Source organism: Tetranychus urticae, chromosome 2 (genome assembly GCF_039701765.1).
Source record: "Tetranychus urticae isolate SD_2017Ah chromosome 2, NJAU_TeUrti_SD_1.0, whole genome shotgun sequence".
In the NCBI taxonomy this organism is placed as follows: Eukaryota; Metazoa; Arthropoda; class Arachnida; order Trombidiformes; family Tetranychidae; genus Tetranychus; species Tetranychus urticae.
This window is the reverse complement of record NC_142959.1, coordinates 4,919,147-4,938,429: the sequence shown is the minus strand read 5'-3', so window position 1 is coordinate 4,938,429 and position 19,283 is coordinate 4,919,147. Positions and strand designations below refer to the sequence as shown.

General features: G+C 31.7%; 3 protein-coding genes across 3 annotated transcripts; all 3 read right to left on the bottom strand.

The window, feature by feature from the left end:
- Positions 1-2,879: 2,879 nt before the first annotated feature.
- Positions 2,880-8,200, bottom strand: LOC107366559 (stearoyl-CoA desaturase 5). Its single transcript, XM_015934187.3, has 3 exons — positions 7,829-8,200; positions 3,555-3,891; positions 2,880-3,468 (listed from the first exon to the last, which is right to left on the bottom strand). Exons 1-3 carry the CDS (start codon positions 7,965-7,967, stop codon positions 3,045-3,047), a joined length of 900 nt encoding a protein of 299 aa, XP_015789673.1. The 5' UTR covers positions 7,968-8,200; the 3' UTR covers positions 2,880-3,044.
- A 1,980-nt stretch (positions 8,201-10,180) lies between these two features.
- Positions 10,181-13,556, bottom strand: LOC107366337 (presequence protease, mitochondrial-like). The gene is made up of 3 exons (XM_015933918.3): positions 12,871-13,556; positions 12,623-12,783; positions 10,181-12,550 (listed from the first exon to the last, which is right to left on the bottom strand). The coding sequence occupies exons 1-3, from the start codon at positions 13,417-13,419 to the stop codon at positions 10,261-10,263; spliced, it is 3,000 nt and encodes a 999-aa protein (XP_015789404.1). The 5' UTR covers positions 13,420-13,556; the 3' UTR covers positions 10,181-10,260.
- A 1,233-nt stretch (positions 13,557-14,789) lies between these two features.
- LOC107366546 (presequence protease, mitochondrial-like) lies at positions 14,790-18,284 on the bottom strand. Its single transcript, XM_015934172.3, has 3 exons — positions 17,458-18,284; positions 17,232-17,392; positions 14,790-17,159 (listed from the first exon to the last, which is right to left on the bottom strand). The coding sequence occupies exons 1-3, from the start codon at positions 18,004-18,006 to the stop codon at positions 14,879-14,881; spliced, it is 2,991 nt and encodes a 996-aa protein (XP_015789658.1). The 5' UTR covers positions 18,007-18,284; the 3' UTR covers positions 14,790-14,878.
- Between the last annotated feature and the right edge of the window lie 999 nt (positions 18,285-19,283).

Sequence of the window (19,283 nt, the reverse complement as noted above, 5' to 3'; positions counted from 1 at the left end):
TTTAATAGTCATGATTTGCAGTTAATAGGCATTTCAACAATGATTTTGATCTGGAAAATGTCTACATGAAAGGGAAGAAAAATTAACCTGAAGAATTGTCTTTTAACCTAGAATGCTGTTGAGAATGATGATGATAAGGAAGAAATGTATATTAAAACGGAAGCTAAATCTTGTTAAGATGGTGCTGATAGAGACGCATAAGATGATGAAGTATTTATAAGAAGACAAAGGTTTCCATTGACAAAAGATGAACATGAAGATGGTCTATACAAATGGTATAACTCTTAGGCTCAGTATTATAATTTAGTTGGATTTTTGGTGAGATGAAGATGGTAATGATGATGATGATGATGAGTTGAGGGTGAGAGGTAAGAGGCGTGAAAAGCAAAGTATGAGCTTCCGAAAGAAGAGTCGGAAGAAAAGTCAAGATGAAGATGAAAATGATGCTGATGTTGAAGTTGCAGATGATGATGATGAGGATAATATGTGAAATGAGAAGATGAACATGTCTAGTTTAGCCAAGCTGAACCCACAAAGAGTCAAAAATTGATCCTCTTCCATGCGATGATGTTTAATGTTACCATGAAAATGTTTCCGTTTGTTTTTTTGGGCAAATATTTTTGTTTAGGCTTTTTCTTTATGTTGATCGTTCTTTTCCATATTTGCCTCTTTAGTTTTCAATGTACAATAATTTTGAGTGAATTAAATAATAATTTTATTGATTACCGGTTGTTACACTGTAATAAAAGTCAGTCCACTGTCACTTGAGATGTTTTAGGAACACAAATCAGTTTTCATAAGATCAAATTGAGGTTTACTTGTTCAAACCACAAGCTCATATTGAGCTGACAAACTTATTAAGATTACGACTGAGTTATTAAACTGTATTGTTGATGAAATCAATTATTTAATTAGTGTTAGACAAGTCGGGAGTAATTGTTGATTCCAATTGTTAAAGACACCGCAGTTCACCCTTTCAAAAACAAGATTGAAGTTAAAATAGACCTTATTGTTATTTATACAGCAATTAAGTCATCAATTATTCAATAATTTTATAAAATAATCTGTAATCAATAAATTATAGAGATTTTTCGGCTTTTACAATTTATTGCATAAATATAATTATCTTATTAATTTTCTCAAATTTTCGCTTTTATAATAAATGTCTATCAATAATTGCGATATATTGATGCGTCTTATTTCAAGAGCAATTCACTAAGGATTTTGTGTAAACATTGATCTGTTCAATAAAGCGCTTATTGAAAACTAATCAGATGATTTCGTTTATTCATTGACCCATACCAATCCAATTAAGCTTAATTTATCGACGAAATAATCTCACCTTTATCAATCATATTTAGTCATTTTCAGTCTAGTCAATGATTGAATCTGTTGCTTTTTTCACATAGGATTTACCGAGACTGTTCATCTTATATGCGTTAATATTTTGTAAGTAGCAAAGTCTTTTATATTTTGCTTTTTTTGCCCCCAAAAAAACTTACATTATTTTTGGTTGTCGGCTAGCTTTTTGGGCCTTAAAAATTGTTAGCAATGGGAGTTGGAATGAGCTTCCGTATATTAATTCATCCATATCCAACTCATCTCTTTATGCCTTTCCTACTTGAATTCACAAAATGATATAATTCATCAAATGACGGGAACTACATTTTATAAATACACACACACACATATAATATAAAATATAAATAATAATTTAAAGTTCTCCTTTCGACTTGTTATTATTGTTTTTGTGTGTATATTGTTGAAGTTAAATAACCAAGAAACCGTGCCGATGAATGCTAATTATTATTATTATCATTAAGCAATACACAAACAACTCTTTCGCTAAAAATACATTTATATTTTATCCTCTTCGCTTTTCAATCCTTTTTCCCCTTTTCCTTTCATCCTCATCATTTAACAGCTCCCAACTATTAACTATACTAACACTTAACATTTATTTCAACTTTAATTTATCCATAAAAATTTATAACTTCATCTAAATCTGAATCGCATTGGAACCGAAAGGGTAAGTTGAGTTCAAAAATGATAGTCTCAACAGTTTCATTCTTAACATGATACAGTTTTGGTTATTTCCTCGTTTCGCCTTTTAATTTAATATTTTTCGTTGATCATTGTTGATCCTCATTTAATGCAATTCAGTTTGGACTTATCTCTTGATTTACATTACCATGAATTGGTTGCCAAAATTTACTGACTTAATCACTGTCATCACAATTTTGTTTACAGGGTTGGTTAATTTTTAGCTTTGGCAATCAACATTATTAATGTGCATTTTCATAACCAGAGTTTAGTGTACATGAATTAAATGATTGTTGACAATACTGTGACTTGCTAATTCAATGAGAAGTTGATTAAGAGAGAAGAACATTTTTCTAGATTCATTTTTGATGCGGCCATTTCTTTGGTATAAATGATTGCAATCCATCAAACAGAACTATATATTTGACATTTTCATTTTAAATTGATTGGTTGGTTGTTGAATGAGATTAACTATCATTAACTAGCATATGTGTTGAAATGATCCGTCAAAATTGTAATACATTTTGCTTGAGAAATAGTTCATGTTTTGTTAAGAGTTGCCTTCATGACGATACAAATTTTAGTCTGATTGCTCAGGAGGCTTGTGAAGCAACATCTAATAGCGTCAGATTTTTTACATATTTTATGACACACCAGATACGAAAATAGTTTAAGGAAAATGTTGAAAGTTATCATTTTCCAGACTTCATGGAAAAATGATTTTCATGTATTTAATCGCGAACATAAGCCAAATTATGTTGAATTTGATCCGAAAATTGAGACAACTGCGACAAAATGTAATACAGGGGCTAAGGAATAAAAAATAAAGATAGTAATTAATAAATAAGAATAGCTATGAGATGATTTTAATGATATAATGATCATTAATAGTAACGATGCAAAATTTGAAACGTTTATTCTTAGCAAAAACAATAAATTAAAATTTTTGGTCCAATTTGGTCCAAGTTTAAGTTGCTTGTAATTTGAAGTTTGTTGGTCTATTAATTGATTTTGTCACCGGAACGTAACTTTCTTGCGGCAATTGTTTGCTTGTCCATTGTCTTCAAATTGTAGGCTAATCCAAGGTAAGCACAGATGTCGATAAAAAATGTGGTTAAATTGAATTTCCAGCCCCATTCAGATGTTGAATAATCTTGTGGAAATGTGTGATGATAATTGTGGAAACCTTCACCCATAGCAGTCAACGCAAGTCCCAATGAATCTCTGGAATTGATATGTTTATCATAAGGACGTTGACCATACATATGAGCTACACTATTTATACAGAAAGCGATATGTAAGGAAATTACATATCTCAGAAAGAAACATGTAAAAAGTGAAATTATCAAATCTTCCGACCAAAAATAATATGGTATTAAAGTTGGAATGACAACTCCTAAAAGAATCACCAATGGAATGTAAAATCTAAAAAAAGAGAGATAACATTTGTTAGCTATTACTATTACTAATATAATTTCAAACCGATTTTAAATTTATTTCAATCAACTTACGTTCTTTGATAACGGACGACTGGATCAGAAAGAAGATCAGAGTAATCAATTTGTTGCCTCCTAATACTAACCATTGGATGTTTTTGAACAATTAACCAGCCAATATGACTGTAGAAGAAACCTCGCCTAGCATCATGTGGATCAGCATCAGTTTCACAAAATTTATGGTGAATCCGATGATCTCGACACCATTCATAAATGTCTCGTTGAAGTGATAAGGTTTGAAGAGCAGCTAGAAATATTCTCAACGGTAATTTGGCTTTGTAAGCTCCATGAGACCATAATCGATGAGCTCCAGCAGTTACACCAAGACCACCAAATACGATGAGAAGATAAACTGCAAGATAAAAAAAGAAATATAAATTAGTAAATTGAAATTGAATAATTTAATGAAAACAAAACAATACAAATTGTAGGAAATGATTGAGAGCCAGAACAAAAAAAATGGTTTGTAGTGCCATCTATCGAATGGAAATCCCACTAAGTCACCAATAATCAGATAAAAATTGTAAACAATTTTGGGTTTTATTGCAAGATTTTATTTCTTGATTCAGTCAACTATTTTCATTTCAACTCAAAATCTGCTTTTAACTTTCGTTTTTTATATTTCAAGTCCAACATTACATCCTCAATATTTACTATGGTGACAATGTAAATGACAAATCAGTCGTAACTAATTGTGCCAATTGTTAATCAATCTGTTTGGTTAAAACAAAGTATACAAAGCTTTAGATTTATGAGCGACAATAGATGTAAATTAAGTGTTTAAATTTTCAAATTTCTTGTTTTCATTCAAGGCAACTAAACAAATCGGATAAAACACTTTCTATTGTAATAATAAGTGATTTAATTTCCGCGAGTTAATCGCTTTTTAATTCCTGTGTAACACTGCAATGATAATTTTTTGGTTACTTAATTTGTTACTTAACAATTTAATCTGTGAATAAACGCATTTTACGTATTTATATAACAATCTGTTTAACTGTCTGATACTTGAAGTAACTCAAGACAACAACGGCTAAAACTGGTGATAAAACTGCTTGATCACTTGCAACAATTAGGTTAAGATCATGTCAGTATGTTTACTATATGCTGAATCACAATTAGCTAACATTGCTGGGTAATAAAACCTTATAAATGCTCAGTCATGAACTAGATAAATGTTATTTGATTTACCTTTGCTCACAGTAATAAGAAATTAATAACAAAATATGAATTCAGATCAACCCGATTCTTCCTGTTTTTCTTGTTCTCATAATCAAATTAACCACAATTCATTTGATCAACAACATTAATAGCAATGACAATCATCGATGATAACAAATCAAATTTACAATAATTTGAAAGGTACTTGAACAAATCAATGTTTCATTTAATCAACAAAGGCCTTTGGAATCATACATTTCTTTAATGAAAGGTTTAGATGTAATAATAATTTGTAAACAATAAGATTGATTTGAAGGGAGTTTATATATTTTGTCCCATCACTATTAATATTATTGTTAATACAATGTTCATCTTAATCAGCTCACGCTATTTGGCCCTTAAATTTGGTGGATAATCAATCAAAATTATTTGACTTTTCGGTAAATCTTAAATCACATCACTAAATCCAGTGAATAGAGTGAAAGATTAATGATTTAAATATGTCAATAATGATATGTTAACATGTAAATTGTCAACTATTAGAAGCAAGAGCAATTAGTATTAGCAATAAGAAAATGAAAAACATAATCTTCAATCAATTACAAGAATGAATCACAATTGAATTTACACCTTTTTTGCACCCCTTGAAATTCATTGTAACTCATTGTAACAACAATGAAAGGTTTTCAATTTCACTTGAAATAACATTTCCGAATGCAATTAACTAATGGTTAGAATAAAGAAATTACCACTCACGTATTAAATGCTATTGAGCTGATTTTTGATTGTAAAAAAAGTCGATGAAAATCAGTAACTTATAACAAAGGTAAATTGATTTGATAAGTTTAACACAAGTCAATCAATTTGTTTCCATCAATACAAAAGATGATCTTCATTGTTGAACTGATTGTTTGGCAACTAAATAGCCAATAATTTGCTGGATGATCTTGATCATGTTTGGGTTATGTAGATAAATAGTCAATCATATCATTAAAGAACCTCGTGGAATGATTAATTGATAATAAAGATGATTATCTGACCTCTTATGTTTTCCCTGACAATATTTTTTATTACTTTCACCAGGTTTATTATTAGAAACAAAAAAATGAAACAAGCAAAAATATGTTTCCACCATCAATGATACAATCTTATTGAAGCTCAGGTATCCATAGCATTTTTGGGCGTTTTCCTCTTCTTCACCTTACTATTATGATCATCATCTATTACTTTTATTCAATCCTCATTATCAGCATCATCAGCATCTTGCATTTTGTTGCCTTTTGTTTGAAATTTTCTTCCTTCACCTAGTTTACGCTTCCCTCTTTGTATCCAAAGGTTCACATTAAAACAAATGTATTGTTTGATACACCAATAAACAAATTAATTGTAACACAAATGACCACAAAGACACAATATCCTTCAACTTGGTTAATTAAACAAATTTGTTTCAATTAAACCATCCAGACTAGTCACAATAAAAAATTCACCAAAAAGGTTTGGACTTTCCTTCCTTCACCCAGATTGGACTTTTTACAACAAGCTAATCACATTGAATAATAAAACAAAATCACAAATCACAATTATAAAGGACGGTTGACTTTAGCTCCTCGAGTTCAATTAAACAACTCGAAATCGATTAAATAACAGGAATCAATTGTAATAAAAAGTTGAACCCAAAAGAATATGGTTCTTCTTCATTTGCCTGGCTCAAGATGGCTTCTTTATATCCATGAATATCCATTGAAATAGAGCATAGAGTTACAGATGACAAAAAAAAGGTAACACAACAGAAAGTGAATTTAGCTTACCAGAATTAGTTCAAGAGAATAGTTTAATCACAATTAATAATTAACTTAAAAAGCTTCTGTGGTTCCACTTTCAATGTAAAACCACATTTTCAATCTAACATGTCTGACTGATTGAACGATGACGATTTTTTTGAAACCACCTTATTGGCTAGTACAGTGAACTGTTAGTCAACCTTTTCTTTGTTTAACAGATTTAACCAGACTTTCAAACTTTCTGGTTGCAATGATCAACTTCACCTATTAGTAATCATTTTTGCCTTCAAACAACAAAAATGGTGTTTGAAGTGTTGCGATTAATTAATTATCATGTTAACTTCTGCTTGTAATCAACTTTCACACCAACTTACTGTTTGGATTAATATTTTTCCTATTAATATTAGCAATTCCATTTTTCTCATGAAATGTTGTTATTCCTATTCTTTATTTGAGTTTTTATATTCCTTGCTTCCTCTTTCATTTTTTCAGGACTTTTTATAGTCAATCTGCAGATTCACCAAGAACAGGGTGTGACATTGGTTAAAGGCTATCTTTGATTTAATATATAAAGATAAATGTTAGGCGGTCAATCATCATCACTTCACTACAAGCTCTTACAGAATTAGCCGACATTATGTAAAAGCTTCACTTAAATCTGAGCTTGAACCCAAAAACAATAGCTTTATATTAATCAAATCAGTTTATTACCCAAATTTACCTTTCCTGACTGTGGATCAAGTTTTCTCATTTCAATCTTGCTTGGTTTACCTAAAACTGTAAGTCATTATATAATAACAAACATGATTTAGTTAAGCTTAGGTTGAAATTTTGAAAAGATTAAAATAATGACTATGAAACATCGTACTCATTATGTTGATTACTGCAGATTAAAATCAAACTGCAGACATATTTACTTATCGAAGATATTGATAATAAAAGACACAATCTAATAAAGTCAACACAGATGGATGCAATTTTTCTTAATCAAATCATCAAAACAATTAGAGGTCTAAGAATAAATCCTGGTTTTTCTGGTTGATATTAAGGGGGATTTTTTGTACCCAACCATAGTTTGAATCACAATTTGATCAAACAATATTATATTACTAATATTATATTGATTAGTCAAGATTGAAGATCGAGGTTGATCGATCAGCCTCATGTAAATTCGTTGCTCTTGTAATTTCGATTTTTTCATCTTCAATAACATTAAAAGTGTCAAATATTTAATTGTTATCAAGTGCAAAAAAGGTTGTTAAATGTTAAATAAGAATCTAAGGAACAATTTAAACTGAATCGCTGCTATTTCACCAAATAAATAAGATTTCAAAATGAAAAGCTTACCTGTGAGATGAGTTTGTGTTTTGGCATAAAATGACAAATAAAATCCATAAAATGAAGCCAAATGGATAAACACAAAGAAAAGAACCATTGGCCAGATCAAAGAAGGCTTGTAATTAACCTCTTTATCTGATTTAATCATTTCTAACAATAAAAGTAATTCCAATTATTGCACAAAAATAACCAGAGAAACACGAGGTTAAGTTACCGTTATTGACTTGGAGCTGATTAATGTTAAATGCAACTTGAAATCAGTAGATAGTTAATTTAAAATCGGAGAAAGGTTGAAACAATTTTATGCCGCAATTGATTAAAGATGTATTTAACGTAGTTTAATGATGAAAAACACAAAATTATGTAAACCAACTAATAACAACAATGATTCTGTCAAAACAATATTAACTTGAATAGTGCAACAAAATGACAATCGCATCTTTCATCGACTATTTTAAGTGCTACAAGTCGACATCTATTAATAGAAATAATAACTAAATCACAATTAACCATTTTAATACAATGTTTAATGAACAATATTTACTAATAAGTATAATGTGTGTCTGAGTGCACATATGTAATTATTTTATTATCAATTTAGCGAGAAAAGCTATTAAGGGTAACTGATTAGATATGGCAGTGCATAAAGGAAGCCCCATGCAATGATTGGAATCGATTCGAGAGAAATTTGATTTAGCAAAGCAAATTGCAAGTGCAAGGTAAGTGTTTATTGATACATGTGGGTTAAAGTATATTGATTTTTAAATGTTTATGATATTTTAGCAAATTGACAAAATACAATTCATGTCATTTTCATAATGAGTGGATGATTCACGTTGTAATACACTTGAAATTTTGTTTACTTGTAATGTATACTAACTGACAATTTGTGAGTCATTTTTTCTTAATATATCTGATCAAGATCAATCAGGAAAAATTAGATTCAATCAATCACGAATTTATGTGGCATTATTGTTTCATTGTAATTCTGGGAAGAGACTTGCTCATCATGTTGCAAAAACAAATCTCAATACTGTATTAGGTGGATCCTGTTGTCTTCACTTATAGTAATTTGATTTGAAATAATGAGTTGTTGCAGAAAAATTTATTTGATTTTATCAATTTACACGTGTAAGTAACATTTGACGAGTGAGTCTATTTTCATGATTATATTGATTAATATTTTACCGAATTTTTCACAACTCATTCAAGCATTGGATGATAAAATAACTGATAGATTCAACTTTATTTGCATAAAGCATCTTTATCTGAAGTCTTCATTGATAATCTTAAAGAAGCTTGATAATCAAGCTTTGCAAATTGAACCCTTTGTCATTCCTTGATTGATTTCTGAATTATCTGGTTCATGCCTATCAAATGTTAACAAAACTAAAGGAGAAAAGATTGCGATGGATTGAAGTCTTTTTGTTACTAACCGTTATATGATACCAAAAGTTTCATTTTTTAAACGGCTGTGAACACAATGGCTACGATTGAATCAGTTTATTTCATAATCTGAGAAAAATCAGTTGATCAATCACCAACAATCATAAAAATGAGAAACACTTTTTGTTTCATCAAGTTTATTGTAAGTGCCAGGCCTTATCTAGCTTTTATCAGCAGTAACCTACGGAAAGGGGTGACAGTCCAGAGGATTTAGTTCTGCTAAAGCGGTGATAAATTGAATATCAATCAGACAGGTTCGGATCTAAGACAACTGGGTGGGGAAAACCAGATAACTTACTTACCTCAGGATTAATCGAATGATTTCAATTAATTTCAATTGCAGAAATATCGATTACCTAAACATTCGTCAGTCTCTGTGTGAGATGAGAAATCGTTGATATTCAATCTATCTAATGTAAGCCGTTTATGTTAGTAAGTTCAGTTCATAAAGAATTGCATTTGAGTAATTCCCGAAAAAAAGAAGCTCAACAGAAGTAAATCAACAAATTTAACAAAATTTCTTCGTTAAGTTAACGCTACGTAGTTAAGCTACGCTCGGAGTTCGTTTTCAAACATTCTCTATGACATAAAATTACCTCGAATAAAGTGACCTCATACGTAAAAGGATATAAAAAATTTCATCTGGTTCTTTACACAGGACACATCTTGACCAACATAGATGTGAACAATTATTCAATCACTAGTTAATTTTATATGTATATTATGTGAATCTGCCTCTCTGTCAGCACTCCAAAAAGTCAAAAGACTCAAGGCAATACTGTGACAACTGATTGAGACTAAATTTGGTTTTCTTTGCTCACAAATTATATGCCTTAGAGTGATACTGAAAATATTCAATATTAAATCAATCTTCTGGTTATGTTGGGTTTATTAAATTGAAAGGAGAAAGAAAGGTTTCTAGCATTAAAAAGTAACATTTATTTCTTGATTATTTAATACAATCACAAGCAACGATTGATAAACATGTACCATTGTTATTTGAATTCAAGAATACTGTCAGTATCGATAATAACTTTCCAGCCATTATCTTCAGATAGCTCATCGTTTTTGGGTCCAACAACGGCATATCGATAAGGAACTTCTGCTCTAAGATATTGATGAGCAACCTTTTTCACGTCATCAAGGGTAACATCCAATAATCGGAGACGATAGTTGTGAAATATTTCATCTGAAATACCATCAAGGAATTGTCTCGTTCCTTGACTTCCTGGAGTAATTGGTTTATCAACTTCTTTGAAAACAGATAGTTTTGCTTCATCTAGAGATTGCTGGTTAAATAAATCACTCGAATTGATCCAAGCAAGAGATTCATCAAAAACTTTGACTGTCCTTACAACATTAGGGTCACGATATGAAAAGTACGAAAGTATTCCACCTTGAGTGATCGTTACATCGCCACCATAAGCACCGCCTTTTTCTCTGATTTCTTCTTGAACATACTTAGATGCCAATAATGCAGCCATGATACGTAATTTAGCATGGTCAGGGTGATCATAAGGAACAGTAAGAATTGATTTAGCAACGAAATTTGTATTAAAAGGAAACACGAAATGTTCCTTTTTGAAATCTTTTTCGATTGGGTATTTAATACTTGCACCAGGTTTATCGAGTCCTGGTGATCCACCAGAAGGAAGTTGATTCAAGAAATGCTCAAAATGTGTTAGTGAGTTATCAATTGTTGATGGTTCAGCATTTATAGCAATCTTCATAGATTCTTTACGGAAAACGAGTTTACCCAAAGTAATCAGTTTTTCTCGTAAATCATTTATATCGTTCTTTTCAGCTAATTTCTTAAGAAACACAATATGATAAAGTCCAGAACAAATTTCATTGAAAGCTCCAGACCCTTTAAGTGTTGACGCGGCTCTAACCATTACAAAAGTATGACCGAATTGGGATAATTTTTCTGCTTTTTCTGAGGCCATCCTCTTAATTATTTGAGTTAAATGTTCATTTTCATCATATCGCAAATGGTTCAACATATCTGACCATAAATTCAACATGGCTTCTAAATTTCTCTCTAAACAATGTGAATAGAGAAGAATACCAGTTTGATATTCATCCAAATTATCAATACTTTCACATAAATGTGACCGAGCCTCCAGTCCACCAGTTCGCATTTTAATCTCTTGATCCATCTGCTTGTGATCTCTAGATCCAGCTCCTAACTCAGTGATCAGTTCACAAAAAATTGGCCAATATGGTTTAAGATCTATGGGTAGCTCTGATTCGGGCAAATGTATTAACGATCGAAAATATACAACAGTATTAGTTGGTTGAGGTGATATTTGTACAGGAATTGATGCAATTTGACTGTGATTCAAGTTTGTGGTAATCATTTTCCTTGAAATATCGCCATTAACATCCAAACAAGGCAAACAGGATGCATCCATATTATTATCCACATAATCCATTAATTCTATTCCTTGCTGATAAATTTTCTCTTTCTCTTCGGGTGTCAATTTGTCTATCTTTTCAGACAGTAAAGCGTTTTCTTTCGCAATGTATTCCGTCAAATAGTCTTCAGATGCAGTCATGATGAAGTAGAGATTATGAGTGTTCTCAAGGAAATATTTTCTAACCTTTTCTTTCAAAAAGTTTGGATTATCTGAAAGCTCTTTTTTAAACCTTTCAATATTATCATTAATTCTTAGCACTGCAATTGGATCTCCATCGTGATTCCATGTTCCTTGGATAGTCGAGAATAAATTTAGTCCAAAGTAAGCTGGTTGATGCTTCAAAGAGAGTTCTATCGAATGAAGAAGAGCATCTATTCTTTCCTGAGGAAAACCTTCTTCTGCTAATTTTTCGAAAGTTTGCAGAATAATCTCTTTCACCTTTTGACAGTCGTTAGCATGAATTCCTTGAAGACCAACGGAAAAAACTTTTGGCTTAATGAAATCCCAGATTTCAACACCAGGAGCGTAACCCATTCCTAAGTTTGATCTTATGAGTGATTCATAGAAAGGTGCACTTTGACCAGTTGTAAGAAGTTTTCCGATAATTGATAGGACAAACGTTTCGTAAATATTATCGATATCACACAAAAGGTAACAAAGACTAGCAGTTGTTTGTTTATCAGGAAAAGGTGCCATTGGATCAGGACGACATTTAGTAACAATTTCTTTCGGACTATCCCATGCCTTTTGGTCCAATACTTTTGATATCGTCTTAACTTGTGGATTATGATCTGATTTAGATAAAATCATTTCGTCGATGAGCTTAAGATGATTTTCCAAAGGTAAATCGCCATAAGTGAAAAATCTAAACAAACGATTTTCGACATTAAGCTATTGATATATTGAGATGATTTGATGAGATAAAGACTGTTATTACCTGGAATTACTTGGATGATAAAACTTTTGATAAAATTTTTTCATTTCTTCATGACTCAATCGAGGTATATCCAATGGATCACCTCCAAAGTCATATTGATAAACAGTATCAGGTAAAAGAGCTCGTAATGCAGATCCGTAATACACAGTCGAGTTATTTGACTAAAATAAGAATTAAAAAAGGTATGTTAATCTAATGGAATGAAATCTATTAGCATTAAATAAATAGAAATAGCATGATAAACTTACATACGAACCTTTCATTTCATTCAAAACAACTCCTTTGAATTTCAAAGGTGATTCCTTGTCTGTTATTTCAGCATGCTCTAACCTCCAAGCTTCTTGACGAAAATTAATTTCTTCGAGGGTTGGATTGAAGACAAAATCCAAGTAAATTTTCGATAGATTTTCCATGTCTTTTGGATTAGTAGTTGAGAAAGGATAACAAGTGCAATCTGGTCCGGTGAATGCATTCAAGAACGTAGATAACGATCTAGAAGCCATTTTCATAAAAATTTCTCGACATGGATAATTGAGAGATCCCATGGTAGTAAGATGTTCAAGTACATGAGCAACGCCAGTATTATCAGAAGGAATTGTCCGAAAAAAGATACAAAACAAGTTGTTGTTATCCTCTCTCCACAAATGCATATGTTGGGCTTTGGTTTTATCATGGACTAGAAAATATGCTTTTGCTGAAAGCTCAGGTACATCCTCAACTCTTTCTAAAGTATAACCATGTAACTTTTGACCAGCTTTGAAAGAGGCCATAGGCCCAGATGGTCCAGTTGAAATCATAGCAACTTCACAAGCTAATAAAGACGATAAACGTAGGCAAAAGACAGAATTAGGAGAATGTAATCAACCAAACACCGATTCCAAATTAATAAGGTGAATATAAAAAAGATTAGCGAACACTTCACAAGAATATTCAATCGTAATTAATAGAAAAAATGAACTTCATATAAAAAATCAGTAATTCACAAATTCGAAGTTTGATTCAACTTTAACATAGTTGAATGAAAAAATGAATGTTTAAATACAATTCTATGTGTGTTTTAGTGCACTTTTGGAATTATTTTATTATCAATTTAGCGAGAAAAGTTATTAAGGGTAACTGATTAGATATTGTAGTGCACAAAGGAAGCCCCATGCAATGGTTGGAATCGAATCGAGAGAAATTTGATTTAGTAAAGTAAATAGCAAGTGCAAGGTAAGATTGTTTCAATTTCGACATGTAAGTAAAAATCGAGCAAGAGATTTGATTGTGTGTCTATTTTCATGATTATATTGATTAATATTTATCAAATTTTGAACTAATCATTCAAGCATTGGATTATAAAACTAATAACTTCAATTGATAAGTCTATTTTTTAAGTTTAATTTCTTTGAACGCTTGTCAACACAATTGAGGCTACGATTGAATCAGTTTACTTGATAATCTGAGAAAGATCAGTTGATCAATCACCAACAATGAGAAAACACTTTTTGTCTTACCAAGTTTATTGAAAGCCAGACTATCTAGCTTTTATCAGCAGAAACCCACCGAGAAAAGTGACAGTTCAGATGACTTAATTCTGCTAAAGCAGTGATAAATTGAATCGCAATCAGTCAGGTTCGGATTTAAGACAACTGGGTGGGGAAAACCAGATAACTCACTTACCTCAGGATTAATCGACTGATTTCAATTAATTTCAATTGCAGAAATATCGATTACCTAAACATTCGCCAGTCTCTGTGTGAGATGAGAAATCGTTGATATTGAATTGATAAGCCGTTAATGTTAGTAAGTTCAGTTCATAAAGAATTGCATTTGAGTATTTTCTCGAAAAAAAGAAGCTCAACAGAAGTAATATTTATATCAAAAATGTCTTTTCTATTATAACATTTTGAGGTAGTTAAACGTAGTTCGTCCAAACACCGGAGTTCGTTTTCAAACAAACTCTTATGAGTTGCAATTACCTCGAATAAAGTGACCTCGATTGTGATTGTGATTGTGATTCAAAAGAAATAATGAAGATTCATTAATTTTTACAAATTTAATTTCCTTTGTTTGCACCTCTAACAATGTCTAGATCAAATATATAATATCAAGTACTGAGAATATTTAACATTAAATCAATCTTCTGGTTATGTTGGGTTTATTAAATTGAAAGGAGAAAGAAAAGTTTCTAGCATTAAAAAGTAACATTTATTTCTTGATTATTTAATACAATCACAATCAACGATTGATACACATGAGCAATTTTTAATTGAATCACAGAATACTGTCACTATCGATAATAACTTTCCAGCCATTATCTTCAGATAGCTCATCATTTTTGGGTCCAACAACGGCATATCGATGAGGTACTTCTGCTCCTAGATATTTATGTGCAACCTTTTTCACGTCATCAAGGGTAACATCCAATAATCGGAGACGATAGTTGTGAAATATTTCATCTGAAATACCATCGAGGAATTGTCTCGTTCCTTGACTTCCTGGAGTAATTGGTTTATCAACTACTTTGAAAACTGATAATTTTGCTTCATTTAAAGATTGCTGGTTAAATGAATCACTCGAATTGATCCAAGCAAGAGATCCATCAAAAACTTTGACTGTCCTTACAACATTAGGGTCACGATATGAAAAGTATGAAAGTATTCCTCCTTGATTGATCGACATACCAGCACCATAAGCACCGCCTTTTTCTCTGATTTCTTCTTGAACGTACTTAGAGGTCAATAATGCAGCCATGATACGTAATTTAGCATGGTCAGGGTGATCATAGGGAACAGTTAGAATTGATTTAGCAACGAAATTTGTATTAAAAGGAAACACGAAATGTTCCTTTTTGAAATCTTTTTCGATTGGGTATTTAATACTTGCACTAGGTTTATCGAGTCCTGGCGATCCACCAGAAGGGAGTTGATTCAAGAAATGTTCAAAATGTGTTAGTGAGTTATCAATGGCTGAAGGTTCGATGTTTACAGAAATTTTCATTAATTCTTTATGGAAAACGAGTTTACCCAAAGTAATCAGTTTTTCTCGTAAATCATTTATATCGTTCTTCTCAGCTAATTTCTTGAGAAACACAATGTGAGAGAGTCCAGAACAAATTTCATTGAAAGCTCCAGAGCCTTTAAGAGTTGACGCGGCTCTAACCATTACAAAAGTATGACCACTTTGGGATAATTTTTCTGATCTTTCTGAGGCCATCCTCTTAATTATTTGAGTTAAATGCTCATCTTCATCATATCGCAAATGGTTCAATATATCTGACCATAAATGCAACATAGCTTCTAAATTTCTTTCTAAACAATGTGAATAGAGAAGAATACCAGTTTGATATTCATCTAAATTATCAATACTTTCACATAAATGTGATCGAGCCTCCAGTCCACCAGTTCGCATTTTAATCTCTTGATCCATCTGCTTGTGATCTCTGGATCCAGCTCCTAACTCAGTGATCAGTTCACAAAAAATTGGCCAATATGGTTTAAGATCTATGGGTAGCTCTGATTCGGGCAAATGTATTAACGATCGAAAATATACAACAGTATTAGTTGGTTGAGGTGATATTTGTACAGGAATTGATGCAATTTGACTGTGATTCAAGTTTGTGGTAATCATTTTCCTTGAAATATCGCCATTAACATCCAAACAAGGCAAACAGGATGCATCCATATTATCATCCACATAATCCATTAATTCTATTCCTTGCTGATAAATTTTCTCTTTTTCTTCGGGTGTCAGTTTGTCTGTTTTTTCTGACAGAAGAGCGTTTTCTTTCGCAGTGTATTCCGTCAAATAATCTTCAGATGCAGTCATGATAAAGAAGAGATTATGAGTGTTCTCAATGAAATATTTTCTAACCTTTTCTTTCAAAAAGTTTGGATTATCTGAAAGCTCTTTTTTAAATCTTTCAATATTATCATTTATTCTTAGCACTGCAATTGGATCTCCATCGTGATTCCATGTTCCTTGGATAGCCATAAGTAAATGTAATCCAAAACCACCTGGCTGATGCTTCAAAGAGAGTTCTATCGAATGAAGAAGAGCATCTATTCTTTCCTGAGGAAAACCTTCTTCGGCTACTTTTTCGAAAGTTTGAAGAATAATTTCTTTCACCTTTTGACAGTCGTTAGCGTGAATTCCTTGAAGACCGACTGAAAAAACTGTTTGCTTTGTGAAATCCCAGAATTCAGTACCAGGCGCATAATCCATTCCTAAGTTAGATCTTATGAGTGATTCATAAAAGGGTGCATTTTGACCAGTTGTAAGAAGTTTTCCGATAATTGATAGGACAAATGATTCGTAAATATTATCGATATCACACAAAAGGTAACAAAGACTAGCAGTTGTTTGTTTATCAGGAAAAGGTGCCATTGGATCAGGACGACATTTAGTAACAATTTCTTTTGGGCTTTCCCATACCTTTTGTTCCAATACTTTTGATATCGTCTTAACTTGTGGATTATGATCTGATTTAGATAAAATCATTTCGTCGATGAGCTTAAGATGATTTTCCAAAGGTAAATCGCCATAAGTGAAAAATCTAGACAAACGATTTTCGACATTAAGCTATTAATATATTGAGATGAAGTGATGAGATAAAGACTGTTATTACCTGGAATTACTTGGATGATAAAACTTTTGATAAAATTTTTTCATTTCTTCATGACTCAATCGAGGTATATCCAATGGATCACCTCCAAAGTGATATTGATAAACAGTATCAGGTAAAACAGATCGTAAAACAGCTAGGTAATACACAGTAGAGTTATTTGACTAGAATAAGAATGAAAAAAGATATGTTAAAGTTAATCTAAATAGCAATATTATGATAAACTCACATAAACACCTTTCATTTCATTCAAAACAACTCCTTTGAATTTTAAAGGTGATTCCTTGTCTGTTATTTCAGCATGCTCTAATCTCCAAGCTTCTTGACGAAAATTAATTTCTTCGAGGGTCGGATTGAAGACAAAATCCAAGTAAACCCTCGATAGATTTTCCATGTCTTTTGGATTAGTAGTTGAGAAAGGATAACCAGTGTAATCTGGTCCTGTGTAAGCATTCATGTACGTTGATAATGATCTAGAAGTCATTTTCATAAAAATTTCTCGACATGGATAATTGAGAGATCCCATGGTAGTGAGATGTTCAAGTACATGAGCAACGCCAGTATTATCAGAAGGAATTGTCCGAAAAAAGATACAAAAAAAGTTGTTGTTATCCTCTCTCCACAAATGCATATGTTGGGCTTTGGTTTTATCATGGATTAAAAAATATGCTTTTGCTGAAAGCTCAGGTACATCCTCAACTCTTTCTAAAGTATAACCATGTAACTTTTGACCAGCTTTGTAAGAGGCCATAGCCCCAGAAGGTCTAGTTGAAATCATAGCAGCTTCACAAGCTAATAATTTGATGCAAAAATCGCAAGCTCTTTATAAAGTGAACAAATTAAAAGACGATAAACGTAGGCACAAGCAGAAACAAGGCAAAAGACGGAATTAGGAAAATTTAATCAACCAAACACCAATTCCAAATTAATAAGGTGAATATAAAACTGATTAGAAAACACTTTACAAGAATATTCAAGCGTTATTAATAGAAAAAATGAACTTCATATAACCAATTAGTAATTTTCAAATTCGTAGGTCTCAAAATGAATGTTTCAATACAATTTATAAAAATAAAGGTTGGAACACCAATCTCTCTTACATCATGATTGTCATTAATAGATGGCAGTAGCTAACGGTTAACAAGTAAATTATTTGAAATGATGTAATGATTTTAATTGTTAATCAAATAATTAATAAGTCTAAACTCAATTGTCATTTGATCGTTCACAGATGTCGCCACTAAAAATCTCTTAATAAAGGAGGAGACCTGTTTCTTTGCAACTTTGAGAGGTTTGACTATACAGGGTGAAGCGGAAGTACGTGTGGAGGGGGGAGAGGAATCAAAATTGACAAAAATGGAGAAAGTGAATTTTTAAGAGTGAATAAAAAGCAACATAATTTGGTTCCTAATATTCCAACAAAAAGCCGTGCTTTAAATATTCCAATATATTCTAAAGGACCCCTTATTATCAGTTTATAGATCTGAATAAAATCTAATATAACGTAACCTAACCTATCAAATACTTGTCTATCGCCCGAATCTCCAGCGGAAATGTTGCATTTCTTTTTTTGATCCAAACATATAGCTTTTGGTTTGGATAATAAGTATTATTTAATAAACTGTGTTGATGAAACAATTGAAAAGGTTAATGTTGTATTTCCTGCGGTAAACGTCTTAGGCTTTGATAACCTTTAGAATTCAATTCTAATTTATCAAGGGCTCGTTTACTTATAATCAAAATTTCTGATCCAGTGTCTACTAATCCTCTGATTAGTTTATCTGTGATCAAAACATTTTGGAAGTAAATTTGCTCTTTTTCTGACTGTTCATCATGCTTAAAGCTTTCTGACTGTTCATCAAGTTAGTGGTTTGTTTCGTTTCTACATCCTCAACATTAGAGTTAACTACTCTGGTTCTATTCCAATTACTTCTCTGTGGCTGAGGTTGTTACGTTGACTGATTTCTGTCTTTGATTACCATCATATCTCTTCTTTCCGCATTCGATCATTCTTAGGCCTATCTTGTCGCAATAATTGCATTTTGAAGTGAATCT

What these genes read in the sequence shown, in the direction of transcription:
- LOC107366559 (XM_015934187.3), bottom strand. Translation starts at nt 7,967, where the DNA reads ATGATTAAATCAGATAAAGAGGTTAATTACAAGCCTTCTTTGATCTGG. An exon ending in AACACAAACTCATCTCACAG is followed by an intron (nt 3,892 to 7,828) that starts GTAAGCTTTTCA and finishes TTTATCTTGCAG; the next exon opens with TTTATCTTCTCATCGTATTT. An exon ending in GTCGTCCGTTATCAAAGAAC is followed by an intron (nt 3,469 to 3,554) that starts GTAAGTTGATTG and finishes CTCTTTTTTTAG; the next exon opens with ATTTTACATTCCATTGGTGA.
- LOC107366337 (XM_015933918.3), bottom strand. Translation starts at nt 13,419, where the DNA reads ATGATTTCAACTGGACCATCTGGGCCTATGGCCTCTTTCAAAGCTGGT. An exon ending in ATGAAATGAAAGGTTCGTAT is followed by an intron (nt 12,784 to 12,870) that starts GTAAGTTTATCA and finishes TTCTTATTTTAG; the next exon opens with TCAAATAACTCGACTGTGTA. An exon ending in TATCATCCAAGTAATTCCAG is followed by an intron (nt 12,551 to 12,622) that starts GTAATAACAGTC and finishes TCGTTTGTTTAG; the next exon opens with ATTTTTCACTTATGGCGATT.
- LOC107366546 (XM_015934172.3), bottom strand. Translation starts at nt 18,006, where the DNA reads ATGATTTCAACTAGACCTTCTGGGGCTATGGCCTCTTACAAAGCTGGT. An exon ending in ATGAAATGAAAGGTGTTTAT is followed by an intron (nt 17,393 to 17,457) that starts GTGAGTTTATCA and finishes TTCTTATTCTAG; the next exon opens with TCAAATAACTCTACTGTGTA. An exon ending in TATCATCCAAGTAATTCCAG is followed by an intron (nt 17,160 to 17,231) that starts GTAATAACAGTC and finishes TCGTTTGTCTAG; the next exon opens with ATTTTTCACTTATGGCGATT.